We start from the raw sequence: 27,361 nt of genomic DNA, 5'->3' as shown, positions 1-27,361 counted from the left end.
GCAGGCTGTCAGCATCAAAGTGTGCAGAGTCATTTAAGGCTACTGCCTATGAAAAGTCATTTGACAGCATTTACCAGCACTTAAGCACTGCTAGAACTGGAGCCGCCACTAGAAACTGGCAACAGGCGCCATATAAATACAGTGTCAGTGCTATGATGCAGTTTTGTAGTGCCCTTAAATTGGCGATTGAACATTTTTTTCAGGACGTCAAGTTGTTGAGGTCAGGAGCAACAGTTTGTGACCAGTGTTGGGCAAGTTACTTCCAAAATGTAACGTATTACATATTACTTGCGTGTGAAAGTAATAGGTTCCTTCACACTATTGTCTTCGTAGAGTAACTTAGTTTACTCAAGTTTAAATTACTTTTTGGTTATTTTAAAAATAATAATAATAATCAATTGGGGATTAATGAATTAATTGATCTAATTTATTGATCATAATGATTTTGACACATTGAAAGGAAAATGCAAAATTCTCTACCATACTGTAGCTGGTAAAGTAAACACGCAATAACGATTTTTCATTCATTTCAATATTATAGCCCACATAATATAGTTAAATATCAGAAATCAGAATCAGAAATCCCTTTATTGTCATTGTACAGTGTCAATAAAGGGATTTCTGATTCTGATTTCTGATCCTGATTCTGATTTCTGATATTCAACTATGTTGTGTGGGCTATAATATTGACTGGGTTGCCCCTGGTGGGAGATTACAACCTTGATCAATATTTGTATCAGTAAGCTTTATTCATTTATACAGAAGTGATATTTTGTCCAGTAAATGAATAATCCCAGACTGAATGTAATGATAAAAAAACTCAAATTAATTTGCACACAAAAAAAGCGAGAGATGACATATAACTGATAATTAAAAAAAACTAATAAAACAGATAGATCGAAAGGCCACGTGAAATAAAAGCAAAATTTTAGTCGTGGACCTCTGTGACTTTTAATTGAATACCTCTGCTCTATCGGATGTTTTGAGTTGACCATTTCTGCAGGGACTTGACTTGCAGTTGTTCAGTCGTCACTGTGGGCGTTGTAGATGGACAGTGTGCGAGCCGACGGATCACTGGCATCAATCCAGCGTGGCATCCAGAAATGGGGCAGCAAATCAGCATGGTCAGGGTAGTGTTTCTCAAACACCTGTCTGAAGTAGTAGGCCTCTTTGGTGTGGGGAGTGTTGTGCGGGAATATCTTGGAGGCAATCGCCATCTGTTCATCAGTTACCTGTCAAAGACAAGAAAAGAAAATTACAATTTGTTGGGCTGATACGTACATATCTGTGTGTATGGATTTGTTTTGCATTTCTGTATTTGTCGAAAACGTTTACATCAAAGTACAGTAACAATTTGTTTTCATGGGTATGCATTTTCTCTGGGTACTATTGTTTCCACCCACAACCCAAAACATACATCGAAAGGCTTCTATAAACCAATCTGACATCCCACGGTGTCACCGATATCAAACCCACTGTCATGTCGGCCGAAACATCGGGCCGGAGAAAGTGAGTGTACCCACCTTCTGTGCATGCATGAGATGTAATACCGCTCCATACCATTTCTGGCAATAGTTTTCCTCATTCCAAACCAAAAGCATGGTAGCCGTGGTATATCATACGCATAAACAAATCTTAATGGTGTTACGGTTCACCTGGCTTCCAGATTAATTGGCTCATGATGTCAGATCTGCTTGTTACTTGAGTAATCTTGAGTTTCCTGTCTGCAAATTCATCAGAAAGCTACATTGAAATTCTTCAACTGCATTATAAAACGGCTTGTTTACAACATCTGTCTGCAGGGAACTGTGAACATTGTAAACTTAAACCTGTAACGCAAAGGAATAAAGCAGGGCCTTTGGTGGAGCCACTCCACCCACCACTCCATGAGGTGACACACACCGGTGCAGAATTTGTACAGAATTTGTTCTAAATTCGTTCACCGTCGAGGTGACACGAGCCAATCTGGGGGCGAAGTCTACGTAAATAACGTCATCATGACACCACAGCCAGAGAAATAATATACAGACACACTTATGCATTACTGAGTGTTGGACCACCTCGGCTCACGAGAGCTCGCTTCTCTTGAAAGGTCCATCTTGAAAATAGCCTTGTAATTATAAATGCAATCAAATCCTCACTTTTCCCTCCTTTGGCCAATGTGGGTTAAAAAAGCAAGAATATATTTTATATTTTCTCAAGGTAGAAGGGTAAGAATGTGTGGCTGGGCCCTGCCCTGTCACAAGTGATTATCCAATGTTCATACTTTCAACGTGAGGCCTGCGAGAAGGCTTACTGTAACTAACTTGTGATCTGATTGGCTATCGCAACTGTCTATTAACTCTAAGAGCCCGTTGACTCACACAGCACAGACGCCTACAGGGAAGAATCTGAAGGCTCGGAGGAAAAGAATGTGAAGATGGTATTATGAAATCTGCCTGGCAACACAAGCAGGCTGAATTCTGATTGGATAAAATTCTCACCTAAAAATACAGCATCTTACGACATGAATGTGAATATGTAATTAGAATAAAATTATAAGAAAATTATATAAGTGTTATCATAAATATGATCATGATGTGGGGCGGTACGGTGGTCGATTGGTTAGTACGATGGCCTCACAGTGAGAGACAGCATCGGTCGTGGGTTCGATCACAGCTCCAGCGTTCCTGTGTGGAGTTTGCATGTTCTCCCCGTGCCTGCGTGGGTTTCCTCCGGGTACTCCGGTTTCCTCCCACATTCCAAAAACATGCATGGCAGGCCGATCGAACACTCTAAATTTCCCCTAGGTATGAGTGTGAGCGTGGATGGTTGTTCGTCTCTGCTTGCCATTAATAGGGCTGGAGAATGAGAGCTAATGTTACTTCTGAATATTTACAAGTATCCACTTTCCACCCGTCTTGTCTATTCAGCATTGTCAGACCAAGAAACCAGACACCGATATATCGCCCTATCTGTAGCTTTATCACTTTGCTCACAAATCTTTTAAGTACTCTTGGAGACCTTCTGTTTTGTTTTTCGTAAATAGAATTTTGGAGCCCCTCTGTTGTTACCTTCCGTCCTACGTGGGTCTGTCCACTGTTTTTTTGTGAGTGCGCTTTGCCACTTGCTTTTTGCCACTGTTCTTTTGTGCTCATATGAATTGGTTTTAAAAGCCTGTGTCACTGCTCTCAAACCCTTTTCGTCTGCATGGTTATCTATTCTCTGGCTGTAAGGCCAACCATAACAACACGATTAATGTTGTACTTGCCAACATTTTTTAATTATTCAATTGCTGTTGCGGTAATAGTGTTCCAAAGTAAATGCAGATGTTTGCAAGTGTCTTGTTTTGACTAAACAAAAAAGATAATCAGTGGTCTCCAGCTGTTGTGAAATGCGCTGAATAAATAAAGTTGTATTGTATTGTATATTATTTTATGAATAACTCTTAAAAAATAATGAACCAAACAGACAAACACAAATGTACACAGTGAGTAGGTCAGCACGATAATGGAAAAACATGTAATCTGCGAAATGGATGTTGACTGAAGCTATATGGATAATATTGTGATATTTCATGTTTTCATATTTACGTACCTAAAAAAATGACAAGGAAGTTTTTCAAAAAGCAATGTCACTGCAAGTGTCTTAAAACTTTGCGCATACCATCGACTCAAGGCACTCCTGAAGAAAGATATACCAGGACTTCTTAATGGACATTACACCATCACTGAAGGCTTCTTTCCTCCGCCACAGGATCTCATCAGGGATCAATTTCTGATCTTTGAATGAGTCCCTCAAAAGGTACTTCTCCACTCCATGCTGGGGACAAATTTCAAATACTTAATATTAGGAAATTCTTTTGGACAAATCATAGTAAATAATGAATCAAAAAAGTTGCATAAAAGAATGAACCCTGGGATTTCGCATTTCCTCAGGCAGGGATAGGTAGTAGGCTGTCAGTCTGTGGTCCAGGAAAGGCACTCGGAGCTCCAAACTGAAAAATAACACAAATTGACAGCAGCAAACATGCATTTGTTGACAAGCTGACTGAGGTCGCCACTGGGCTCGCTCGCTCTCTCTCTCTCTCACTCTCTCTCTCTCTCACTCACTCTCTCTCTCACTCTCTCACTCTCTCTCTCACTCTCTCTCTCACTCTCTCTCTCTCACTCTCTCTCTCACTCACACTCTCTCTCTCAGTCTCTCTCTCACTCACACTCTCTCTCAGACTCTCTCTCTCACTCTCTCTCTCTCAGTCTCTCTCTCACTCACACTCTCTCTCACACTCTCTCTCTCACTCTATCTCTCACACTCTCTCTCTCACTCTCTCACACTCTCTCTCACTCTCTTTCTCACACTCTCTCACACTCTCTCACACTCTCTCACTCTCTCATATATATATATATATATATATATATATATACACATACATATACACATATACACATATAAACATATACACATATATAAAACAATACAATCTCAGTAAGAAATGGGCAAGCAGGTGCACGGAAGTACAAATGTTACCCATGTGCAGAAGTCGTGCGATCTGCTCGGAGATTATCAAACAGGTAGAGCTCTTTCAGCAGTCGAACGCTTTCTTCAGCTCCTGCTTTGGTGCTTGGAGCCTACAGAAGGAGTATATTAATAAAATCAACATAATATTATTAATATTGTGACTTAAGAGTCATCAATGTATTTTGCTGTATTGCTTGTTTGACTATTCCATCAGTCATATTTATTCATGCAAGGAGGGGAGCAATGGCGCCTGAATGCTGTTAGAAGTCATTGGAGGAGCCAAGTTTACCTTTAATGACAGGATTGGGAAGGCACAGGATAAAAAAAAAAAAAAAAAAATCAACGGAGCAGATTATTACACAGGATTATCCAGTACAGGGGTCGACATTGCTTGCAACTTTTCAGTGTTGAATATGAGGAGGTAAAATACAACTATGGCGCTGCAACTCTGTGACTGCGTGCCTGCATGAGTGTGTGTTTTAATACACTCGATCTTTAGGATTCAAACAGATATGGACATGACGGGGACATGATATTAAACATTGAGACATGCGATGCAATCAAATACAGTCAGATATATCAAACTCAAACCGAAAAAAAAAGCCGATTGACGCATTCCAAGTTAATAATTAAAAATACCTAAACAATAAGGGCTTTATATGAATCTATAAAAGTTGACCTAAATATACATCAAGAAGAATGATGGGGGTGACATCACTTCACCATTTGACTTGATTGCAATCAATGTTTCCATCCTTCATTTTAGTGGTTGAGATGTCAAACATTAAATATTCAATGTTATTTTATACTCTCTAATGGCTTAAACAATAAACAAATCTTTTGGGGCTCTAAGACTTTTGTTAAGTCCTGGAATTTTAATAAAAATTATCAGTAGTGTGTAAAACACTTTTCGTGTTCAATTGTTTGAAAGTTTTCACTGTATTTTTTTAATGCTATGAAATTTTTTAAAAATAGTATCCATATAGCATTTTGTTGGACTAATGCAGACAAAATGAATGTCAAATTGTTTAGCCGTGTCACTGCTATTTATCGAGGTTTTAAGTGTTTCCCATGGTATATATTTTCTTATTTTCAAATTAAATCAAATATTTTTAAAATTATTTTGAAATAATTTTTTTATTTAATTAATAATTTGAAGTTAGACTGTACGCTGAGTGGTCTCGCAGTCAATTCTGCTTCGTTTTTCGGATGAGGTGGGTGTTCTATATGTCTTTCGAGGGGGTGCACCAATGATTTTTAATAGCTGTAGTCACTATGAGCTGCTGAGCTTTCTCGTTCGTCAATGCAACTGCAACCACACAGTGATGCAGCTGGAAAAGATGCTCTCAATGGCTCCTTATAAAGAGTATGTTCTTCGTTGCTGTCTTTGAAGTGTTGTGCTATATTTTGTGTCTAGTGCCCTTTTTCTTTCCTCATGCCACGTGCCGAGTTGGCTCTCGCTTTTCTCAGATCGAATTCATCCCCAGCTCTGAAGGTGATGTCTCTAGCCTTCAACAGCCTGTGGAGGTCCCCTGTCAACCACAGCTTCTGGTTAGCTCCAGTGGTGATGATCTGGATCTTGATCTACACGAGATCACGTGTCTGTGTATGCCTCATTGTTTGAGTGGTCGTTCAAGGTGGCTGCCTGCTATTTTTTCCTGCTTTGTTGTCTCAAAGCAGTCTTGAGGCCACACGCTTACCTGCTTCTAAACTAGTTAGGCAACTTTCAACTCTCTGCTTGTATGCTAGCAATAGCATAATATTGATTTGATCAAGTCCAACGTTGACCTTGGCCAAGACAAAAATCCGGAATGGGACCCCATGAAGATTTCATTGAGGCTCCCAAATAGAAATTGTACTGGTAGAGTTTCATAATTTGAAAACAATTAAATATGGGTCTTCTGCCCCCTGAGCAAGGCAACAAAGTCCAAAACTGATCATAACCTGTTGAGCAAGATTTTGACCATGCCAACACGTTGTGTGCACGAGTGTGCATGCGTTAGTGAAATATTTTTGGGTGAGGGGTAATACATGCAATGCAAATACATACATTACGCATTAGTCTCAGATTTGATATTTTTCAAAAACCGAAACATACCCAATATGTTTTTAGATATTTTCACAGCTTAATAAAAAAAATCTAATACATGTGAAAAATAAATGCCTTTAAAAACAAGACTTGCCTTGTGGAAGTAAATGTAGCCTTGTGTGAGCTCATCTGAGCCTTCTCCAGAGAAGATCACCACACTATCAGTCTTCTCAGAGATATATTTAGAAACTAAATACATTCCTACAGTGAAAAAAAAGGGAACTGTGGGTTAGCGTTTGTATGAAACAGTCACAATCTTAGTTACTCGAAAAATGTATATATATATATATATATATATATATATATATATTTATTTATTTATTTATTTATGTATTTATTTAGAGTGCAAGGTGGAAAAAAAGGTGCAAATGCATTGCTAATGACTTCAACAACTAATCAGAGTCCAGACTTAGCGAGGAGTGAAAAGAGTGCAAGTGTTGGTTAAAGTGGCACTCTAAAAACAAATCTCTCCACAAATGATTCTCAAGCATTGCACGATGTGAACCATGTGTAACACAAAAGAGGTCTCAGAATACCTATAATGAAGAATTTCTAAGGCACGAAGCTAAAAAGAATCACAAAATTGCAGTGGAATTTTCATGAATGAACTGGTTTCCAATTTGGTTCATGAAAAATAGAAAAAAATTAATTTAGGTTACACCCTACTTTGGTTTTACTAATGCTCTTGCAGTCGGAATGCATATTTGGGATTTTGACGAAGTGTAGATTGGAGGTGTGTTCATACTGCAGATACATCACATATCTGATTTATATTATTCACACACGAATGAGGTCCAGGTCCGATTTAAAAAACAAATATGGAATTGTGCTGTTGTGCATGTCGTTCACACTGCATGAAAAAAAATCTGAAACGTGTAGCTGCTGTCACATAAGAGCAAAAAAAAAGGAGCTGCAGTTTTAACATAACCATATATTTGTATTGAGATAAATATGCATAAAATTAATCTGCCACTAGGTGGAAAGAGCGTTTCATGTTGGGTCTTCGCCTAGGTTGCCCTGTATCCCGCTCTGCCCTTTTGTCGTTCCCCAAGGTTCTGTTTTGGGGCCCTTGCTGTTTTCATTATACTTGCTGCCCCTCCATCTGACGAAAACATGGAATTTCCTTCCATTGCTATGCGGATAACAGTCAGATCTATGTCCCGCTGAGCAAAAAAGACGCTTTCTCCTTGAGACCACTTTTGCCCTGTCTAGAGGAAATCAAAATCAGGATGTCACTTAATTTCTTAATTTCAATAAAAATGAGACAGACGTTATTGTGTTCAGTCCCAGTGGCCCCTCTACTTTCAACCCTGTTGACATTGGCCCCCTGGCATCTTATCTAAGGCCAACAGTCTCGAACTTGGGTTTTAAACTGGACAGTAATTTTAAATTAGATCAGAAAATCAGTGCTGTTGTTCGATCCAGCTTTTTTCATTTTAGGCAGCTGGCTAAAGTGTAAAGCGCTTAGAAACACTAATCCATGCCTTCATTACATCGAGGCTAGATTATCGTTCTGCACTTTACTTTGGAGTCAGCCGGTCCTCCCTCAAGCACCTCCAACTGGTGCAAAATGCTGCTGCTCGTCTTATAACTGGAGCCCGGAAGACAGATCAAATAACCCCAATCTTGGCCTCTCCTCACTAATGTATTGAATTACAAAGTAGTTGACTCCTGCTAATTTTGTTAATTGAAAATTAAAACTAGTCCTCAGCCAACACAAATATATTTATTATAGCAAAATTGTGTTAGAGTGACACTTTGTAACCCATTATTTTGTATTATTGTATTGCACGGATGCATATTGTCATTAATGACGCAGCTTTCAAACAAACACGCCAGAAATAAAAAACAATAATGTTACATGAGCTATCTTCCGGGATTGTTGAATAAAGTATAGCTCATGTCTAAAGAGCAAGTGAACTGGAGTCACTCCAAGTGACAAGCCATACACTCTTAGCTGTTCAAGGGGTCTAGGAGTGCCCTTGCAGACTACTTTGAGAGCTGTAGCAACCGAGCATGTTGCATGAGAATGGATCTTTATCCAATATTTGGAAGAGCGTACATGCCATGAAATGTACATTATCTCCAATGTTACTGAATACACCCAGATTAAAAAAAGAAAAATCATGAACACAGTACAGAAATGAAGCAGAAACATGGGAAGAAGGGCTGACATATTTCTTCAACACGTCTTCAGTTTTTACTCACCAACAGAGGCCCGTACAGTGGTGATGTCATACGTCTCGAGGCTTACAATGACTTTCTCCACAACCTGAATGCCTTCTTCTGCAGTAAAGTTCACCTCGTGGTGTTCACTGCCAATGTAAACTGCAACCTTGGAAACCATTACAATTCTGACTGAAAGATACTGTACATAAACTTGGATGGAGAAAAGCAAAAGAAAAAAACGCTTGCATAATTGTCATTTACTTCTGTGATAGCCATAAATTTGAAATACTTACTTTACGGGCAGCTAAGATGTCCGGGCTGTCCTCCGACCCAATTGAAAATGTTTGAATAGGATATTTGAGCCCCCCTTCCTTTGCCAGCTTTACCAACGTAGCAGCAACCAAACTGGAATCCAAACCCCCTGAAAAACGGAACATGCAACAAAAAAATGCAAATGTTACTCCTTTTGCTATTGAGTTGTCAGCTTCCTTCCGCAATACATTGATACAGTAAGGCTTTGACTTCAAATCAAAATCAATAAACTGATTGAGCATTAAGATAATCAAGCATTGTCTAATTGGGTTAACTATCAGCTCGCTCTTGAACAGGGGTGGGGAAACTTTTTGATTGGTGGGCCACAATGGGTTCTAAAATTTGGCAGAGGGCCGGAGCACCAGCAGAAGGATGGAGTGTTTTGGTAACCTCACATCATCGGAGAAAAAAATATATATTTAATTTTAAATGAAAATGAACAAAAGCAATAGAACAAAATGTATGTGTTTGACACAGTTTTTAGAAAATAAAACATTAAAAAGGTTTGTTCATTTAATTTTTTGGCGGGCCGGATAAAAACATTTAACGGGCCGCATGTGGCCCCCGGGCCATAGTTAGCCCACGCCTGCCCTTGAAGTTGATTTTATGATTAGGTGGAATCATGAATGACAAAGATCTTGACCAAGTGAAAAGTGTCCTGACAGATGAACAGATACATGCGCAGGTTAGCGACAAGCTAACTAATTTAGAAGTATGACTACACCAATCTGAGTCTCAGCCCATCAAACCATCTTCGTCTGCACGACCTACTGATATTGCAGACCTGGAGAACAAAGTTGCTAAATTAGCACAGGCAAACTGCCTGTGATCAGAAAGAAAATTCGCAAAACTCTGCATTTGAAATTTGCCAGCAAAAAGTGGCTTGACCTTCAAGTGACCATGACCTTGACCAATATTTGCAAGGCGTCGGAAATGGTGAAATTGCAGAACTAACGCAAACGTTAACAATCCTAAAAAAGCAATACATCGAAGGAAAAAGGCAAACATTTTGCTTGAAATCTCAATTGCCAATAGAAGTAAAAATATGTGATGTCACATTTGTTCAATCACAAACAGGATGACGACTCATCCCACACTGAACCTAACTTGCCGCACGTTCTGTGGGATGTCCAACAAACACTTGACAGGCCACTTTTCTGGAGTTGCCCATCCAGGATCTGCGTTAATTGGACTCCCCAATGACGTTCAACTCATTCCCTTTTCGCACACCCGTCCCTACATTTGTGGTGTTACGGCCTTGTTCTGCCATTCTTAGATCAGCTTCACAGCCACCTGCTCCAATTCCGGTTCTTGCCTCTTCCACGGCAAATGCTGTTTGATGCATTGCTAAACATGTAGCAGGAACCCGTCCCTCTGCAATTGGACTGAGCAGAACCAGCAAACACCAATCAAGCCCAGGTGCTTGACAGCACCATCCTTCAGTCCCATGGGAACCTGCAATTCTCTTACATTCTGCCCAGCAACTTTTGGGTAATTTGAGAGTTAAAGGTTTTATTTGAAGACCAAACTTGAACAAACAATATGATGCATTTATTGACTCAGTTGCGAAAATCACCGTCAGGTCCAGGACATTCTTCATCCAACTTCAAGCCATGTTACACAACAGTGACTGGACGCTCCCTCTCCAATGCTGATCATTAAATATCAAGACTCATTTGGACTCTGAGGTGCTTTTACACTGGACGATTGGACACAGGTAATTGGGCAACAGCCAATGCCTTGTTTCAAACCAAAGCACCTGCCCACTTTTATGCTTTAAGCCAAAAAGTGGCTTCACCGAAACCTGTCCTAAAAGTACAAAACCCTCACCAGGACATCAACCGAACAACCATGCCTGTCGTACACAAGGTGCCCTCAAGAGGTCCCCTTTGTGACAACGGCCTGTCCCGCTTTTAAGTTCAACAATCCACTCGCGGTGCGCAATGCTTCCCCCTTGTGGAATGTAACACTGGTAACTAAGACACAAACTGAGGATGCTGTCCTCAATTTTGTTGCAGATACGATTCAGCTGGTTTAAATAAAGGTTTTCAAAAATGGCAATTCAATGTGCTTTCAGCCTAATGTTGAACAGAGAGTGCCATCTAGAGGAGTCCAAAAATACGACAACTGGTTCATGAACCAGATTTCAAGCTTCATTAACCCATCACTAGCATACGCCCATGACACCCGAAGGGAGCTCATCACCAGAAAGCTGGAGCAGCCAATCAGGCCCACATCAATGACTTCACTCGGTTACAATCAATGGACCAACCTTATCGTCCACCTCTGTTAACCATTATCAGCATGTGAAAGACATTCTGAAAATGTTCAAGGTGACTAACTCACAATATGCCTTGGAGTCTACGGTTCCCACACAACATACACGTTTGCTCAACGGGCGTGGGGGGCGTTTCCTTCCAGCGTGTGTCCTGTCGTGTCATGTTGGCTGGAGAGACGCGCCCACCAGCCACGCACCTGTTACTCGTTGACTCCTTGATTACCTCGCTGCTGGAGAGACGCGCCCACCTGCCACGCACCTGTTACTCGTTGACTCCTTGATTTACCTCACTACTTAAACACCCCGCGCTGACTACTCGGCGTCGGTGCATTGCCCTGTTTTGGATGTCACTGTTGCCCTTTGTTCATCGTCCTTGCTCATGCTTCATTGTCACGGTCGCTTATCCCTGGTTCCTGTCCCTGTGTCATAGTCCTGTTTAGTTCTGCCCAGCCGCGTTTGTTAGTCGTCGTTGTTTTGCACTTTGTCACGTTTGTTTGCTCCAAGTACCTTGTTTGCCTTTCGGTTTGTTTTGTAAATTAAATTCCCTTTAAGTTACTCTTGCCAGGCTTCCCTGCATTTTGGGTCCTCCTCTACCTCCACCCGCCGATAGTAACAGAATGCACCGACCAAACGTGGACCCAGCGGGAAGCTCACGGTGGCGTCATTGACGTCGCCGCTCAGACTACTACCCCCCTCAGCCAGCCGACCAACCCCGTACCCTTCTCGTAGGTTCTGCTTTTCGTTCCTCGTTTGTCTCTCCCTCTTCGTCTCGTTACAACTCACAGCACCATGCCATTTCACCCCCTCACGTTCTGGTAGACTCTGATTTTGAAGACGATTTTGAGCATATATACAACCTTTTAGACTCTCAGCCCGACGCGGATTTTGTTAGGCCCAGTCACTATCCTTCCCCTGAGCAATTTTTGTCACCTTTTTCTTTTCAGATTTTTGAGTCCAACCCCGAATCCCGTCCTAAAAGATCTGTCTCCGGCCGTAAGAACAACCACTTTTCACCCCCCAAGTCACGTTTTTCTGACTCACCTCGCTCACCTCGTCCACCGTCTATGTCTACACTTCGCCCAGTTCCTCACCATTCTCGTAGTCAAGGTTCAGCTGTCGTCTCGGTCCCTCGTGTTCCTCGTGTCTCCCGTTCCCCTGAATCCCTATGGCGGCAGGCTGATAGGGATCAGGTCCTTGAGCCGGCTCCTCCCCAGGTCCAGAGTTCCGTTCCGGCTCCTCGCCAGCTCCAGAGTTCCGCTCCGGCTCACCGCCAGCTGCTGAGCCCCGTCCCGGCGGCTCGCCAGCTGCAGAGCCCCGTCCCGGCGCCTCGCCAGCTGCAGAGCCCCGTCCCGGCGCCTCGCCAGCTGCAGAGCCCCGTTCCGGCGCCTCGCCAGCTGCAGAGCCCCGTTCCGGCTCCTCGCCAGCTGCAGAGCCACGTCCCGGCACCTCGCCAGCTGCAGAGCCCCGTCCCGGCGCCTCGCCAGCTGCAGAGCCCCGTCCCGGATCCTCGCCAGCTGCAGCGCCCAGTTCCGGCTCCTCGCCAGCTGCAGCGCCCAGTTCCGGCGCCACACATTCCGCGTCCGTCCCAAGTCCTTGTCCCAGCGGAGCACATCCTGCGTCCACCCCAAGTCCCTGTTCCAGCGGAGCCCGTCCTGCGTCCGCCCCAAGTCCCTGTTCCGGCGGAGCCCGTCCTGCGTCCGCCCCAAGTCCCTGACCCGGCGGAGCCCGTCCTGCGTCCGTCCCAAGTCCATGTTCCGGCGGAGCACGTCCTGCGTCCGTGCCAAGTCCCTGTTCCGACGGAGCACGTCCTGCGTCCGTCCCAAGTTCCTGTTCCGGCGGAGCACGTCCTGCGTCCGTCCCAAGTCCATGTTCCGGCGGAGCACGTCCTGCGTCCGTCCCAAGTCCCTGTTCCGGCGGAGCACGTCCTGCGTCCGTCCCAAGATCCTGTTCCGGCGGAGCACGTCCGGAGTCCGGCCCGGTCCTCCGCTGCCTCTCGTCTCTGTCTCGGCTGCGCCCGACCCGCCGCCGCCTCTCGTCTCTGCCTCGGCAGCGCACTCCATGTGGCTGCCTTGGCCTCCCGGACGCCCGCCTAAATGGCCACGGCTGGACTCGCTGGTCTGGCCTCCCGGACACCCGCCTGACCGGTCTCGATTGCGGGTCGTGGTCCCGCCTTCCGGCCCCCTTCCGCCCACCCTCATTTTGGACATTTTTCCTGTTGTTTACGTTTTGGGACGTCTGGGATCCGTCCTTTAAGGGGGGGCGGGGGGGTACTGTCATGGTCCGTTTCCGTCATGTCTTGTTTTTGTTTACGTTTGCTCAACGGGTGTGGGGGGGCGTTTCCTTCCAGCGCGTGTCCTGTCGTGTCATGTTGGCTGGAGAGACGCACCCACCAGCCACGCACCTGTTACTCGTTGACTCCTTGATTACCTCGCTGCTGGAGAGACGCGCCCACCTGCCACGCACCTGTTACTCGTTGACTCCTTGATTTACCTCACTACTTAAACACCCCGCGCTGACTACTCGGCGTCGGTGCATTGCCCTTTTTTGGATGTCACTGTTGCCCTTTGTTCATCGTCCTTGCTCATGCTTCATGCTTCATTGTCACGGTCGCTTATCCCTGGTTCCTGTCCCTGTGTCATAGTCCTGTTTAGTTCTGCCCAGCCGCGTTTGTTAGTCGTCGTTGTTTTGCACTTTGTCACGTTTGTTTGCTCCAAGTACCTTGTTTGCCTTTCGGTTTGTTTTGTTAATTAAATTCCCTTTTAAGTTACCCTTGCCTGGCTTCCCTGCATTTTGGGTCCTCCTCTACCTCCACCCGCCGATCGTAACAGAATGCAGGACCCAGACCCATTTCAAATAGTGGTTTCAGATGCCCTGGCACCTAACTGCTAACAAATTTGTGTTTCTATTGTTCCTCAGCGTGCTAATTACACCACTACAATGGATCACGAAGTGCTTGTGTTTAGCATTTTGAACATTAAATAGCTTTTCTTTGTGGAGTAATGTATTTATTTCATTGTATTCAGTTTTGGAAAAATAATGGAAATATACTTGGCTGCCAGGATGGCCGAGTGGTCTAAGGCGCCGCGTTCAGGACCCAGTCTCCCCAGGAGGCCTGGGTTTGAATCTCGAATTTCCCCATTGTGGGACTAATAAAGGGAATATTATTATTATAAGTACCTGAGAGAAGACAACCAATCCTCCTCGTGGACATGAGACGTTTCCGAACTGCATTCTCAAACAAGGTTCTGATGTTGTCCTTCACAATGTCTTCATCAAAACCTAAAGACATTTTAATGACATTAAAGCCTTTTTTTCTCGATTCAATGAGACAAACTCAGTGATGAAGGCCAATTCATACTTGCTGGCAGTCTCCCCACAGTATCATAGATGGCATGACTTGGCTCATTTGTGCATTCGTGGAATTGCTCCAACTGAATGGATTTCACTTTGCCATTGGGCTTCAAATCAAACACCTCAAAATGTCCTGGCAGAAAGGGGGTGATTTTGGCCGGATTGTCCAACGTAGGGATAACATCCATAAGACCTGTAAGAAAATTTACTACACTTAAGAAAACAAACACAATGTCTAACACTCAACTGCAAATTTCGGTGATACCCCGCATATCCGAGGTTTGCGATTTGCAAATTGACCTATTTTTAGGGGGAAATATCCTGCGTTATTCCCTGCAAATATCACCTATTCACTGTATTTCTGCTCAGGCCAAGGCTGTGTCTCATGTAACGTGATTACTTAGGCGTTGTCTCGTAGAAGGGCAGCCGGGATTAGTTAGATCAAAATCGTCGACAATAATTTTAACTCATTCATGGCTGTCAATGGCAGTGAAAGAGTTAATAGTCCACAAATCGTTTATGTATTTATTTATTCGGCACTGTGTTTTCCTCTCGAAACGGCCTCTTGCTTCTCCTGCTGGCTCTATGTCTGTATTCCACGATTTACATATGATCCGGTTAGATAACCAGAAATTAAGGAATTATATTGAAGTGAGTTAAAGAACTTCATGTACTGCTTTTCCGCCATCTTGTGGCATCTTGGTGCCAAGGAACTATGTTTTATTGACTAAAGGAGCTTCTTGTACTGTCGCACTCTCCTGCAAATAGCGGGGGTTCACTATACGTATTCCATTACCTTTGGCCTCGGAGCTGACTCCAAGTAATCCACTGTCAGTCAGAAGTCTAAACAAAGGGCGCACACCATACGTGTCCCTTCCAAGACATACTTTTCTGTTAATGGTGTCCAACAGAACAAAAGCAAACGTGCCATCCAGGAGCGACACCGCCTTCTGAATGCCAAAGCGCTCATACAAATGGAGCAAAACCTCACCGTCCACTTCTGTCTGGCAATCAAACTCAAATTGCTTCTTTAGCTGAAAGAACAGTTGAAAAAAAGAAAGCAGACGGTGACTGAAAGACAGAATATACATGAAGTTTTTACAGTACATATATACATTCGGCGGCCATTAACTGGATGGCGTGCTTGAGTTAACAAACCCCACTAAGGCAACTTCTTGAGTGACATGCTTGGAATCTAAATCTGACATGTTTTGAAAAAAAAAATCTCATCACTTGTTTACAATGCTGCGTTGGGGCTTGGGAGGCATTCCAAAGAGGAAGTTATGTGAAAACCCAAAGTAAGTTGCCCTGAGATGAAGGAACCTGTGAATCATCCTTTCTAGTGAAAACACAAAGTAAGTTACCCTGAAATGAAGGAACCTTTGAATAATCCATTCTAGAAAGACGGGTGAGAGAAATTCCCACGTCAGCCACCATGGTAACAGACTGTGAAAAAAAAACTGCTCGCTGGTAGCTTTTTGTACACGAAACTCGGACTTTCCAACTGAAGTAAACATGGTTTATCCGTTTCTCCCCTATGCCATCAATATTAAGGGACAACTCAGTATAAAAGTATATATTGGCATTTCCATATTAATTTCTGATGGAAAGATGCATATATATATATATATATATATATATATATATATATATATATATATATATATATATATATATATATATATATATATATATATATATATATATATATATATATATATATATATATATAAAATTCTATAATAAAATTATATATATAATATATATATATAGAGAGAGAGAGAATTTTTTTAATTTATTTATTTCTTTTTTTAAGGGGAAAAAAGGTATTGCAGACTCAGACAAATAACATAACATTCTTTGGCCATATATTGTATCTTGAGCAGTAGCAGATGGTGTAGTGGTACACTCGCCTGCGTTGTGTGCGTGCAGCGTGGGTTCAGTTCCCACTCAGTGACGGTGTCTATGACTGCCCTGAGACTGGCTGGCGACCAGTTCAGGGTGTAGTGCGCCTTTTGCCTGTAGTCAGCTGGAATAGGCTCCGCGCCCCTTCCAGGATAAGCGGTGTGGATAATGACATGACATATTGTATCTTGAATGTCAGACACCACAGACGTGTGCTTATATCGGTGTAGCTTTTGTGCAGCACCCATCCAATTTTTTAGCCAAGACATTTTATTAGTTCATGTATTAATGTGTTGGTGCAGAACATACGGCATATAAGCAGCCAGTGTTGTACTCCGATGAAAAAAAGTTAAAATGCTGTTAACTGGAAAGGTGGCTTTGGACACAAACTTGTTGAAAATTAAAAAAAAATACAAAAAAAAAAACAAAAAACAGACGAATTCCATAGAATTGCAAGTGACTGATGTTTTCAAATTAATGATTAATAACTTCTACAAAATGATGTGTTCAACATTGCCTCCAAGGGCTGATTGCAAAATAAAAGCAAAGTAAAGCATTTGATGGCCATGTGCAGTATTCATTGTTTTGCCTTTATTATGTAGTTGACAGTCGGGCGCTTTGCATAGTTGCCTATGAACGACTAGTGGTGGGCAGTCAAGGCCTTCTCTGATGGCCTAACATAATCAAGAAATCATGATCATATTTATAATTTAGGTGAGAGTTTTTAGCCAATCAGATTTCATCTAGCTTGTGTTGCCAGGCAGCTTTCATAATACCAGCGACACGTTCTTTTTCTCCGAGCCTTCATATTTTTTCCCACGGGCGTCTGTGCTGTGTGAGTCAACAGGCTTTCACAGTTGCTTGACAGTTGCGATAGCCAATCAGATCACAAGTTGGCTACAGTGAGCCTTCTGCAGGCCTTATGCTGAAGGTGCAAAAGTGTCCTGTGATTGGATAATCACTTATGACAGGGCTGGGCCAGGCCAGACATTCTTACCCGGCGACTGTAGGAAAATCTAAAATATATTCTTGCTTTTTTAACCCACAATGGCCGAAGGAGGGAAAAGTGGAGATTTGATTGCAGTTGTACTTGCAAAGCCATTTTCAAGACGGACCTTTCGAGAGAAGCTGAGTCGTAACTGAGTAGTCATTTCTCTTTGCAACATATAATTAAGTCACTCCCAGTTATTACATAACCTGCCGGCAGGACTTCAGTTTACAAGCACCTTGGGCTTTGAGGTCTGCAAGCACTTAACTCACATGCCATGTAGACCAGGCACTCAGCATGTACACAAGAATTCCGGAGGAAGCAACATTTGATGTGCCCAATCGTTGAAAATCTACTGCAGATGTTGGCAATGTGTTATATAGGGGTAGGGATTTACGTAATGTGCAATTGCTGTGAGTGCAAAATGGGGAAACGCGAGCTTAATAGCTAAATTGATTTAATCAATGCAGGATGGGAAAATGACTCATTATATAAAGATCCCATTCAAAATTGATGTGTGAAAACTAGGGCTGTCAAAAAACTTTTAAAAATTAACTCAGTTAAATGTGTCTGTATCATTTGTGGCTCCCGAGGCGCATTGTGGCGCTTTCATCCATCTGGTTGCTGTGGCTTTGTTACTTTGGAAAATAATAATAATAATTTTATGTCATTTTACAAGGACCCCTTCAGATTTGTTAAAGGGCTCTTCACCAAGGAAAAGAACGGATCACTCAAGGTTCCAAAAAGGGAGCTGGAGGACCACCTCAGAGCAACGCACACGGACAACTTAAGGTACGAGCTAAGAGAGCTACCTTCGGACATGCCACCAATGGCCGTACCAGAGCACCAGATGGACGACAGCCCACCAAGGTGGAATGAGATTGAGAAGTTGGTGAGGAAAGCAAGGGCAGCTTCAGCTCCAGGACCAAACGGAGTCCCGTACAGACTCTACAAAAATGCTCCTAAAGTCCTACGATTCCTGTGGAGGCAAATGAAGGTGGCATGGAAGAAACAAATCATCCCAAGGGCGTGGCGAAGAGCAGGGGGAGTAATGATCCCCAAGGAAAAGCATGCCTCAACCATCGACCAATTCCGACAGATCAATCTCTTGAATGTTGAAGGTAAGATCTTCTTTAGCATTGTGGCTCAGAGAATGACGACCTACCGAAAGCAAAACAACTTGATTGATACATCGGTACAGAAGGCCGGAATACCAGGCTTCTCAGGATGCTTAGAACACACTAGCATGATATGGCATCAAATCCAATCTGCAAAAAGAGAAGGAAAAGATCTACACGTCTTATTCCTGGACCTAGCCGTGTACCGAGCAACATCACAAACCTGGTCAGAACCTACTTCCAGGACTTGCAGGTTTGTGTTACAACAGCAGAGTATACAACAGCTTGGCAACCACTGGAAGTGAGAATAATGGCAGGATGCACCATCTCCCCGCTGGCTTTCACCATGGCAATGGAAGTTATCATCCAAGCTTCCAGGTGGGTTGTAGGAGGGCAACGCCTGCAAAACGGACAACAGCTGCCCCCTATTCGTGCCTACATGGATGACATGACCACCCTAACCTCCACCATCCCATGTACCAGACGTCTGTTGGAAAAACTTCACAACAACATAACGTGGGCACGGATGAAACTTAAACCCAGCAAATCCAGGAGCATATCCATCCACTGACATAGAAAATGCACTTTTTTCCCAATCCGGCCAACAATTGTGTCCATATGTTGAACATGCATGCGCACATGCTCTTTTATTGAATGTGTGTAAAACAATCTTGGCCCTCCAGTGCGGAATTTACATTTTATAACTTTGCTCTTGTGGTTTTTCTCTGGGGACTTCAGCTTCCCTCCCATATTCCAAAAACATGCATGTTAGCAAGCTGCAGTGGACATTTTTCAAAAATGTTGCTGCTCCGTCATTCGTCAAGCGTCTGTTTTTTGTTTTGTGACGTAAAACCTGATGTTTGCAAATATGTTATTTGAAAAAAAATCACAGATTATCAATCTGCTTTCAATGTGGACCACGGAAAGGTTATTTACGGTTTAGAGTGCTTCCAAAATGCTGACAAAAAGAAAAACACTATATATACAATTTATGAAATACAAAACAAAAGAAACAGGATACAAATACAAGAAATGTAAAAATAAGTTAAGTAGTATTTTGAAAAAATGTAAAAAAGAATATTATACCAAACTATTAGAAAACAATAAATATAACACTAAAGGAATTTGGAATATCTTAAACAACGTAATTAGAAATGGTTATAGAAAGGACAACTATCCACCTTACTTTATTGAAAATGAAGTAAACATTAACAATATGGGTGAGGTTGTGGATAAAGACAACCATTTCTTTGTCAATGTTGGACCTAACCTGGCAAAGAAAATTCCTAATCCTGATATAACAAACAATACTCACACTGACTTAATTGAAAGAAATCCAAGTTCAATGTTTCTTAAACCCATTGATGAAAAATAAGTTATTGATATTGTTAATGGTTGTAAAGAAAAAATATCTAATGACTGTGATGACATTGACATGAAGATAGTGAAAAAGGTTATTGTGGGAATATCCAAACACGAACTTACATTGCCAATTTATCATTTCAAACTGGGCAATTTCAGAGTAAAACGAAAACTGCAAAGATCATTCCCATACAAAACTGGTGACAAACACAACTTTACAAACTATAGGTCCATCTCCCTTCTTCCACAATTCTCGAAAATCCTTGAAAGTCTCTTCAAAAATAGACTGGACAAACTCATTGAAAAACCGAAACTACTCTCTGACAGTCAGTATAGATTTAGAGCAAACCGGTCAAAAGCATTCGCTTTAGCAGAACCTATCGGAGAGATCACTGAGTCAATAGAAAAAAAGGAATTTATAATAGGACTATTTGTTGATTTACAGAAAGCATTTGACACCATAAATCATGAAATCCTGATTAATAAATTGGAGCATTGTGGAATTAGGGGGTTGGCCCTGAATTGGCTAAGAAGCTATTTTAAAGAAAGGAAGCAGTTTGTGAAGTTGGGCAAGCCTCAATCAAAATGTTTGGACATTGTGTGTGGTGTGCCCCAGGGGTCAGTGTTGGGACCAAAATTGATTACATTATACATTAAAGATACAGTAATATCCCGGTTATCGCGGTTAATGGGGACCGAGACCACCCGCGAAAACTGAAAATCCGCTACGTAGCGGCGCACCTTCAAAAATGCTTAAAAAAAAATGTATATATATATATATATATATATATATATATATATATATATATATATATATATATATATATATACGGGTAGAGAGAGAGAGAATGAAATTCATGTTATAACAAAAAAAAAAAATTATTAAAACTTATTATTTTTTTATTCCCCAGCCATTATTTTTGTATTTATTCAATTACTTCTTTTTGTATTTATTTAATTACTTAGACTTTTACCTGCTGGTACGCCGTCCGGTGTGCCCTGTGAAATGAAAGATGGCATTCTTCATTTATTTATTTATTCATTTATTCATTCATAACTGACAGCCTCGCGCTGCGCTCGTGCCCGGGCGGAAGAGGTGCTCCTCTCCGGCTTAATTGTCACGCACGCCGGACCTGCTCCCCCGAAGCGTGTCTCCGTTCGGTTGAACTCGGTTTCATTTCGCCCGCCCGTGCCCGGGGAAGGTGCTCCTATTCGGCTTAACTGTGACACACGCCCGCCCTCCTCCTCCGGAGCTTCCATTCGGTTAAACTTAGGGGCCGCTTGACACCGCCCGTGCCCGGGGAAGGTGCTCCTATTCGGCGTAACTGTCACGCACGCCGGCCGGCCTCCTCCAGAGCTCTCGTACGGTCCGAACCGTGCGAAACGTCGCCCCGGATCGTGCCCGGGGGAACGTGCTCTTCTTCGTCCACTCTCCTCTTCGCCCACGCTCTTCTTCGGCGCACGCCGGCCGTCTAACCGCTCCAGCGCCCCGTCGTGCCGCTCGGCGAAACTACAATGCCCCCGAATATTTTTTAGACCCGCGAAGTACGGAACCCGCGAAAGGTGAACCGCGAAGTAGCGGGGTATTACTGTATACGTAAAGTTTTCCACTTATTGAAATTTGTTTTGTTTGCAGACGATACAAATACTTTGGTTTCTGGTGAAAAATTACAACATATTTTGGATATAATTACCTCAGAGTTCCAAAAAGTTAAAATTTGGTTAGATAAAAACATGCTATCAATAAATGTAAATAAGACAAAACTAACGGTATTTGGAAATGTAAAAGCAAATAACCAAGTTAGAGTTCAAATTGCGGCGGAGATCAAAATCCTCAGGGTAATTGTTGGCACAGAAATCTGTTGGAAGCCTCACAGTAAACATATAGAGCCATGAGAGCAGTTTACAATATCAACTATCGCCACCACACAAATGCACTGTTTCTACATTCTAAAAGCTTAAAATTATTTGATCTTCTAGAATATAAAACTTTACAACTAATTTACAAAGCTAAACAGAATGAACATTTTTGTTTTCATTTTACATGTTCAAAATAAATACTAAAAAAATAGCCTAAAATAAAGAGGATTTGGACACATTTTAAATAAACAATTCATTATCAAAATAATTCTCAATTAATTTGATAATTGCTAAGTTGAAACTTAATAGATTCGTAATCAGACTTCTACTGCACTTAATGTGAAACCAATGCTTGCTACTGTGGTTCAAACATAACCACAAAGGGCAAATTAAAAAACATCTTGTATTCTTACTGTGAGATGGTTGTAAATCTCGCCGTTGTAGCACAGCCACAAAAAAGGACATTTCTTGACATGCAAGGGTTGCATGCCATGCAACTGATCCAAAATAGCCAGGTGATGGAAGCCAAAGCAGCAGTTGGTGTGTCCGTTGATATTCTCAAAACGGAAGGCGTCTGGGCCTCTGTGTGTGATTTTCATGGCATTGGTGCATTGAGCTGACAGGCACTCATCACTTCCAAACATAGCCCAGATACCGCACATCTTGGATCTGTGGTAAGAAATACATAAATAAAAATAAATAGTCAAGTATGAACCATGATTGTATCTCCGTTTGGTCAGTCAGTTGATCCATGAGTTATTTAAAAAAGAAACGTAAATACAGTATTTCCTGTGAAAAGAAGCAGAAAGTTTTACATTTGCTTTTGTTTTCATTCAAATTAAGCATTTTCATGGAAATAAGTGATTTACTAAATTTACTTTTTTTCTTGGGTGCACCAGCACAAAATCTGAAATTTTCAACGACATCACATTCAGCCAGGGCCAACACTAGCCAATGTTGCGTTTTTACATGTTTTACATGGTGATCCCATTCATTGACAACATTTACATACACGTACATCGGTTGTAACATTGCCGCTAATTAATAAAGACAACTTGTCACATGATTTCAAACATAAAATAAACCCTTGTGAGGATAAGTGACTCAGATAATGGATAAATTAACCATTTTACTCAATTCGCAGCAGAGAGCCAGCGTGAGTGTGACGATACGTGAATTCTTGTGGGGGAAAAAAAAACTAAATCTAATCTTGATGCAGGGCGGAGGGCAGCAGGTGAGTGCAACAGTCGCGACTGGATCTTTTCCTGGATTCTTTTTTTTTTTTTATGGGTCTTTGCCGCACAAATTTGCCGGTGTGCCAAAGTCTGGAGGCGTGCTTGTTCTGTTCTGCTCTGATCCTCAGCAAGTTCTCAGGTGCAATCTAACCGCCACCGCAGACCTGCCCCCACCTACTCTGTCAGACAAAGAGTGAGGCTCAGTACCAGGAACATTCCCCTCAGGGTTGAGTCCCAAAAGCTCTCGCCCCGCTTCATTGGCCCTTTTGAGGTAGTGGCCTTGGTGAACCCTTGCGCCGTACGCCTCAGTCTCCCGCCCTCGATGCACATTTACCCTACCTTCCATGTCTCTCAGCTCAAACCTCTCTTTGAACTCGCTAAAGCTAAACTCTCCCGTCCCGCCCCCTCCTGCTCCCCTGGTGGTCGACGGCCATCCCGCTTTCATTTTGTGCAGGCTCCTGGATGAACTGCGCCGTGGTTGTGGCCTTCAGTACCTTGTTGATTGGGAGGGTTATGGTGGTGCCCGATGCGTGGGGGGGTACCGGGGGATCGAGGGGGGGTGGCCAATGTCAAGTGTCCACAGGTGTGTGTGTGTGGGGGGGGGGTGTTTGGAAGCCATGCAGGTTGTTGTCGTCAGGTGGTCGGCAATTAAAGACGCTCAGAGAAGACATTGCCAGATTGTCGACTCCAGGGGTGTCAGGATCGAGTCCTGGAGGGCAGCTTTCCTGCATGCTTTCAATCTCTCCCGGCTGCAACCCACCTGATTCAAATGATCAGCTCATTTGAAACCTGATAAGTATCCTGCTCATTTGAATCAGGTGTGTTGTAGAGATGGAAAACATGCAGCACACAAGGCCTCGAGGACTGGAGTTTGACACCCCTGGTCTACTCACTACGTGAAGTTTGTAGCCATCTAGCCTTTTTGATCTTTGAGCGACCAATCGTGTATTCAAGTCAATTTTACTTAACCTTTTCTCCAACCTCAGATCACCTTCTGACTTCCTTGAATCACGCAGTGCCCACCGACCGACCTGCCTGGCTGCCTACAAACTTCTTGCGCTCCACACCAAAGACCCGCTTACCACCGAACCCCAATCGACCACCATCTCACTGGACACTCAAATAAACATTCTTCATACTGCAATCCTTCATTCTCTATCCCTGCATTTGAGTCTTACTCTCGCCCCTCAACACTCCCTGACAGTGGTGGAAGACCCAAACATATTGTGAGGGTTTGCTGGGAATGACTGTCAGAATCCCCTGTCGGAAAGAGTTTCAACTGACACCTCTGGCGGGGGACATGATTCTGACTGGAGCATGTAATGAAATCTAAAAAATATATCAATGTGAAATAAGAGTGAATGATGGACCTGCCTTGTTTATAACTGTGGTTTACCACAAAAAAAACCCTGGAGATACTTTGAGTAAGTTTTTCAACAGGCATTTAAACTTTAAATGTCAGGAAACACTAATATTCAGACCCTCTATAGCAGTTATACTTCCTCAGTCATCTGAGCTTTACACTTCAAGACCAAGTGTGAAGTAAGAATGACCCACTGTATGTTGAGTAATAAATCTATTTTAAGAATACTCACGTTAGTGTTTTAACACATAATCATCCTAAATTCATAGCATCGCCCAAACTACGGAAATGCTTTGGTTCAGCAATCGCCGGTATGCTTCGGGAATGACGTCACGCGAAGAACCACAAGGTGCCAGTCGGCATTGTAATGCATTGCTTATTGTCCAGTGAGCTGCTCAACTGACTTTGTTTCTGTGTTTATCAGTGAAATGCCTCTGCGCCATGTGGCGATGCGTTAAAATGTAAAATTCTGGGAAGCTTCTGAGTGGCCCAAAATAAATAAATAAATAATTACAAATATATATATATAAATATATATATATAAATATATATATATACAATTACTTTACTTGTGACAAAAACAGATTACATTTTCCATTTTATTAACTTACCTCAAACGTGGTCCTTAAGCAACTATGAGGTTTGTATTCGCAAGACTCTCATCCCATTGATGAAATGACTCGGCGTATTAACTTGTCATCCTTGAATTAAAACATTAAATGTTTCATTTTTTTGTGAGTGTAAAGGAAAACCACAGTAATCTAAGAATTAAGGCATAGAGTATTATCTTTTCGAGTAATTAAGTACGAGTCAGTTCTTCTAAGCCTTAGATGTGCAAATTCCTCTGTCCACGCAGCCTGGAATGTACGGTAATCATCATCTTTTTTTCTTTTCGCCATCTTTTCTGTTACAAGGGTTGAGCGGGTTGAAGGGTTGAAATTTTATCTCTGATAAAAATTAATTTCCGTACATTGACAATGACCCGTGACGTACTTGCGATCGATTGGTTCCCGACCTGATCCTCGGGTCACCGGCGGATTGCAAGTGCCGCAACCCACCCCTGACTTTTAAAATGCATCTTTAAAACTAATTTTAAATTACCTAATATTATTAAGATCATCACTAGTATTTTAAAACCAGTTCCAAAATATATATATATTTTAATTTAATTTAAAAAAATTTTGGCCCCCTCAACTCCAAACTGTCTGGGAGCCATATGACGTCTCCGGAAGAGCCATATATGGCTCGAGAGGCATAGGTTCCCGACCGCTGTTCTAAGGTATTCTTGTCTTGTCTGATGTGGCGTTGTAATAACAGACCTCTGTCAAAGCTCGGCGTCCTACTTTGGATCAGCATCGCACCAAATTGCACTCCGATCCGCGCACAAGCTGCGTGACTTTCTCATTTGAGGCGCGCGCATTTACTGAGAATAACGTCTTACAAGTTCTAAAATTGATGGCGGTACAAAATGTGCTCATCTGAATGCCATTACGACACCGCTTAAAGATAGTTTTTGCGTAAAAAAAAAAAGGCAGTGTCGACATAAACCTCTTGGTGAAACTCTACTGTATAATTACGCATGCCCTAAAAAAGGGGGGGGGGAATTAAATAAAAGGCGTTTCATATGTTAGTAACGATGGCAAAAGCTAAATCTAATTGTGTTAGACAATGTCAATATAGTTGTTTTTGTTTTTATTAACCGTTTGTCTAAATATTAACTCGTGAATAATTTGATTATCCAATCTAGTTTTTGTTTGTTTATTAGCCGTTTGTCTAAATATTGGCTTGCGCATGAATTTAATTTAACAATCAAATGTTTGTTTTTGTTATTTTTGGTTTTTGACGGCGATCGTCTTAACATTGACTTGCGCATTGATAATCAAACAAAGGACTTTACGTAACACAAGAGTGCCTCGGATAACCGCAAAAGTTGAATAATTTGTAAGACTGTGAGAGTCAAAACTATTTCCCCCTGTAGACGTTTTAAAATCAGTCAAAGGCTTATAAAACATGCATTTAAACAGTAGTTACGGTCACGGAGTCTTTACCTTTTTCTTTCAAAGATTACCCCACGAGTTGAACTGGCGTGTGCTGGGTTGAAGGTGCGACTGAGATCAGGGCAGCATTCGCTTCCTTTTACACTTTTTCAAACTGGGCGTTACATAACGCGCTGGGGTGTTAAGTCAATTATCAACGAGAGATGAGATGAGAGCGTGTGCGCTGGTTTTCATTTCAAAGCAATTATTTGTATTTATTTTTACTGCCACAACTCTTTTTCAATTAATTGTAGACAAGTTACTTGAAAAAAAAAATCAATTTTCTCTGGATATTTAGTGCTATTATCTAGCACAATACTGTATGAAACCTGCTGCCAAACATGTGCATACTGCTTACAGTACATTCCCGGATTGGATTCATAAAATGAGTTACTAATTTATATAGTGGAGTAGAGTTATCAAGGGAAAGTGGGAAAGTTTGCAAGGTGTTACAGTGCCGTTATAAAATCATCATACCGCTCTGAAATATAGCTACTTTATTTGTCTTCCAACTAGAAATCAAAAACAAAAACTATATATGTATACTGTTTATGGCCCTTTTTCAGAAAAGGCTTCTTTCTTGCATACCTGTTTTTTTCCACTGTATATGATGATTTTCTGTAAGCACTGTAAATTGGTTCTGTGTACAAATTGATAATGAATAAGATGGTTTACTGGGTTTTAGAAAATGAAATTATTGTAATCTGTTCACAATCATTCCAGTCTGAATTTCCCTGCTCCGTACTGCATCTTGGGCCAAAGGATTGATTGATTGATTAGAATCACTTTTGAAAAATA

The 27,361-nt window shown here is 42.0% G+C and overlaps 1 protein-coding gene across 1 annotated transcript; it reads right to left on the bottom strand.

Moving 5' to 3' along the window:
• Nucleotides 1–713: 713 nt before the first annotated feature.
• LOC148321104 (asparagine synthetase [glutamine-hydrolyzing]-like) lies at nt 714–26,613 on the bottom strand. The gene is made up of 12 exons (XM_088278530.1): nt 26,576–26,613; nt 22,343–22,598; nt 15,493–15,730; nt 14,704–14,889; nt 14,523–14,624; nt 9,049–9,176; nt 8,795–8,921; nt 6,681–6,787; nt 4,507–4,607; nt 3,895–3,976; nt 3,646–3,801; nt 714–1,232 (listed from the first exon to the last, which is right to left on the bottom strand). The coding sequence occupies exons 2-12, from the start codon at nt 22,589–22,591 to the stop codon at nt 1,023–1,025; spliced, it is 1,686 nt and encodes a 561-aa protein (XP_088134656.1). The 5' UTR covers nt 22,592–22,598; nt 26,576–26,613; the 3' UTR covers nt 714–1,022.
• Nucleotides 26,614–27,361: the final 748 nt, after the last annotated feature.

The sequence above is a fragment of the Idiotropiscis lumnitzeri genome, chromosome 16 (genome assembly GCF_059441095.1).
Source record: "Idiotropiscis lumnitzeri isolate Australia: NSW breed Sydney's pygmy pipehorse chromosome 16, RoL_Ilum_1.0, whole genome shotgun sequence".
NCBI lineage: Eukaryota > Metazoa > Chordata > Actinopteri > Syngnathiformes > Syngnathidae > Idiotropiscis > Idiotropiscis lumnitzeri.
Note: the sequence above shows the minus strand (reverse complement) of the source record. Positions and strands in the feature narration are given on the sequence as shown.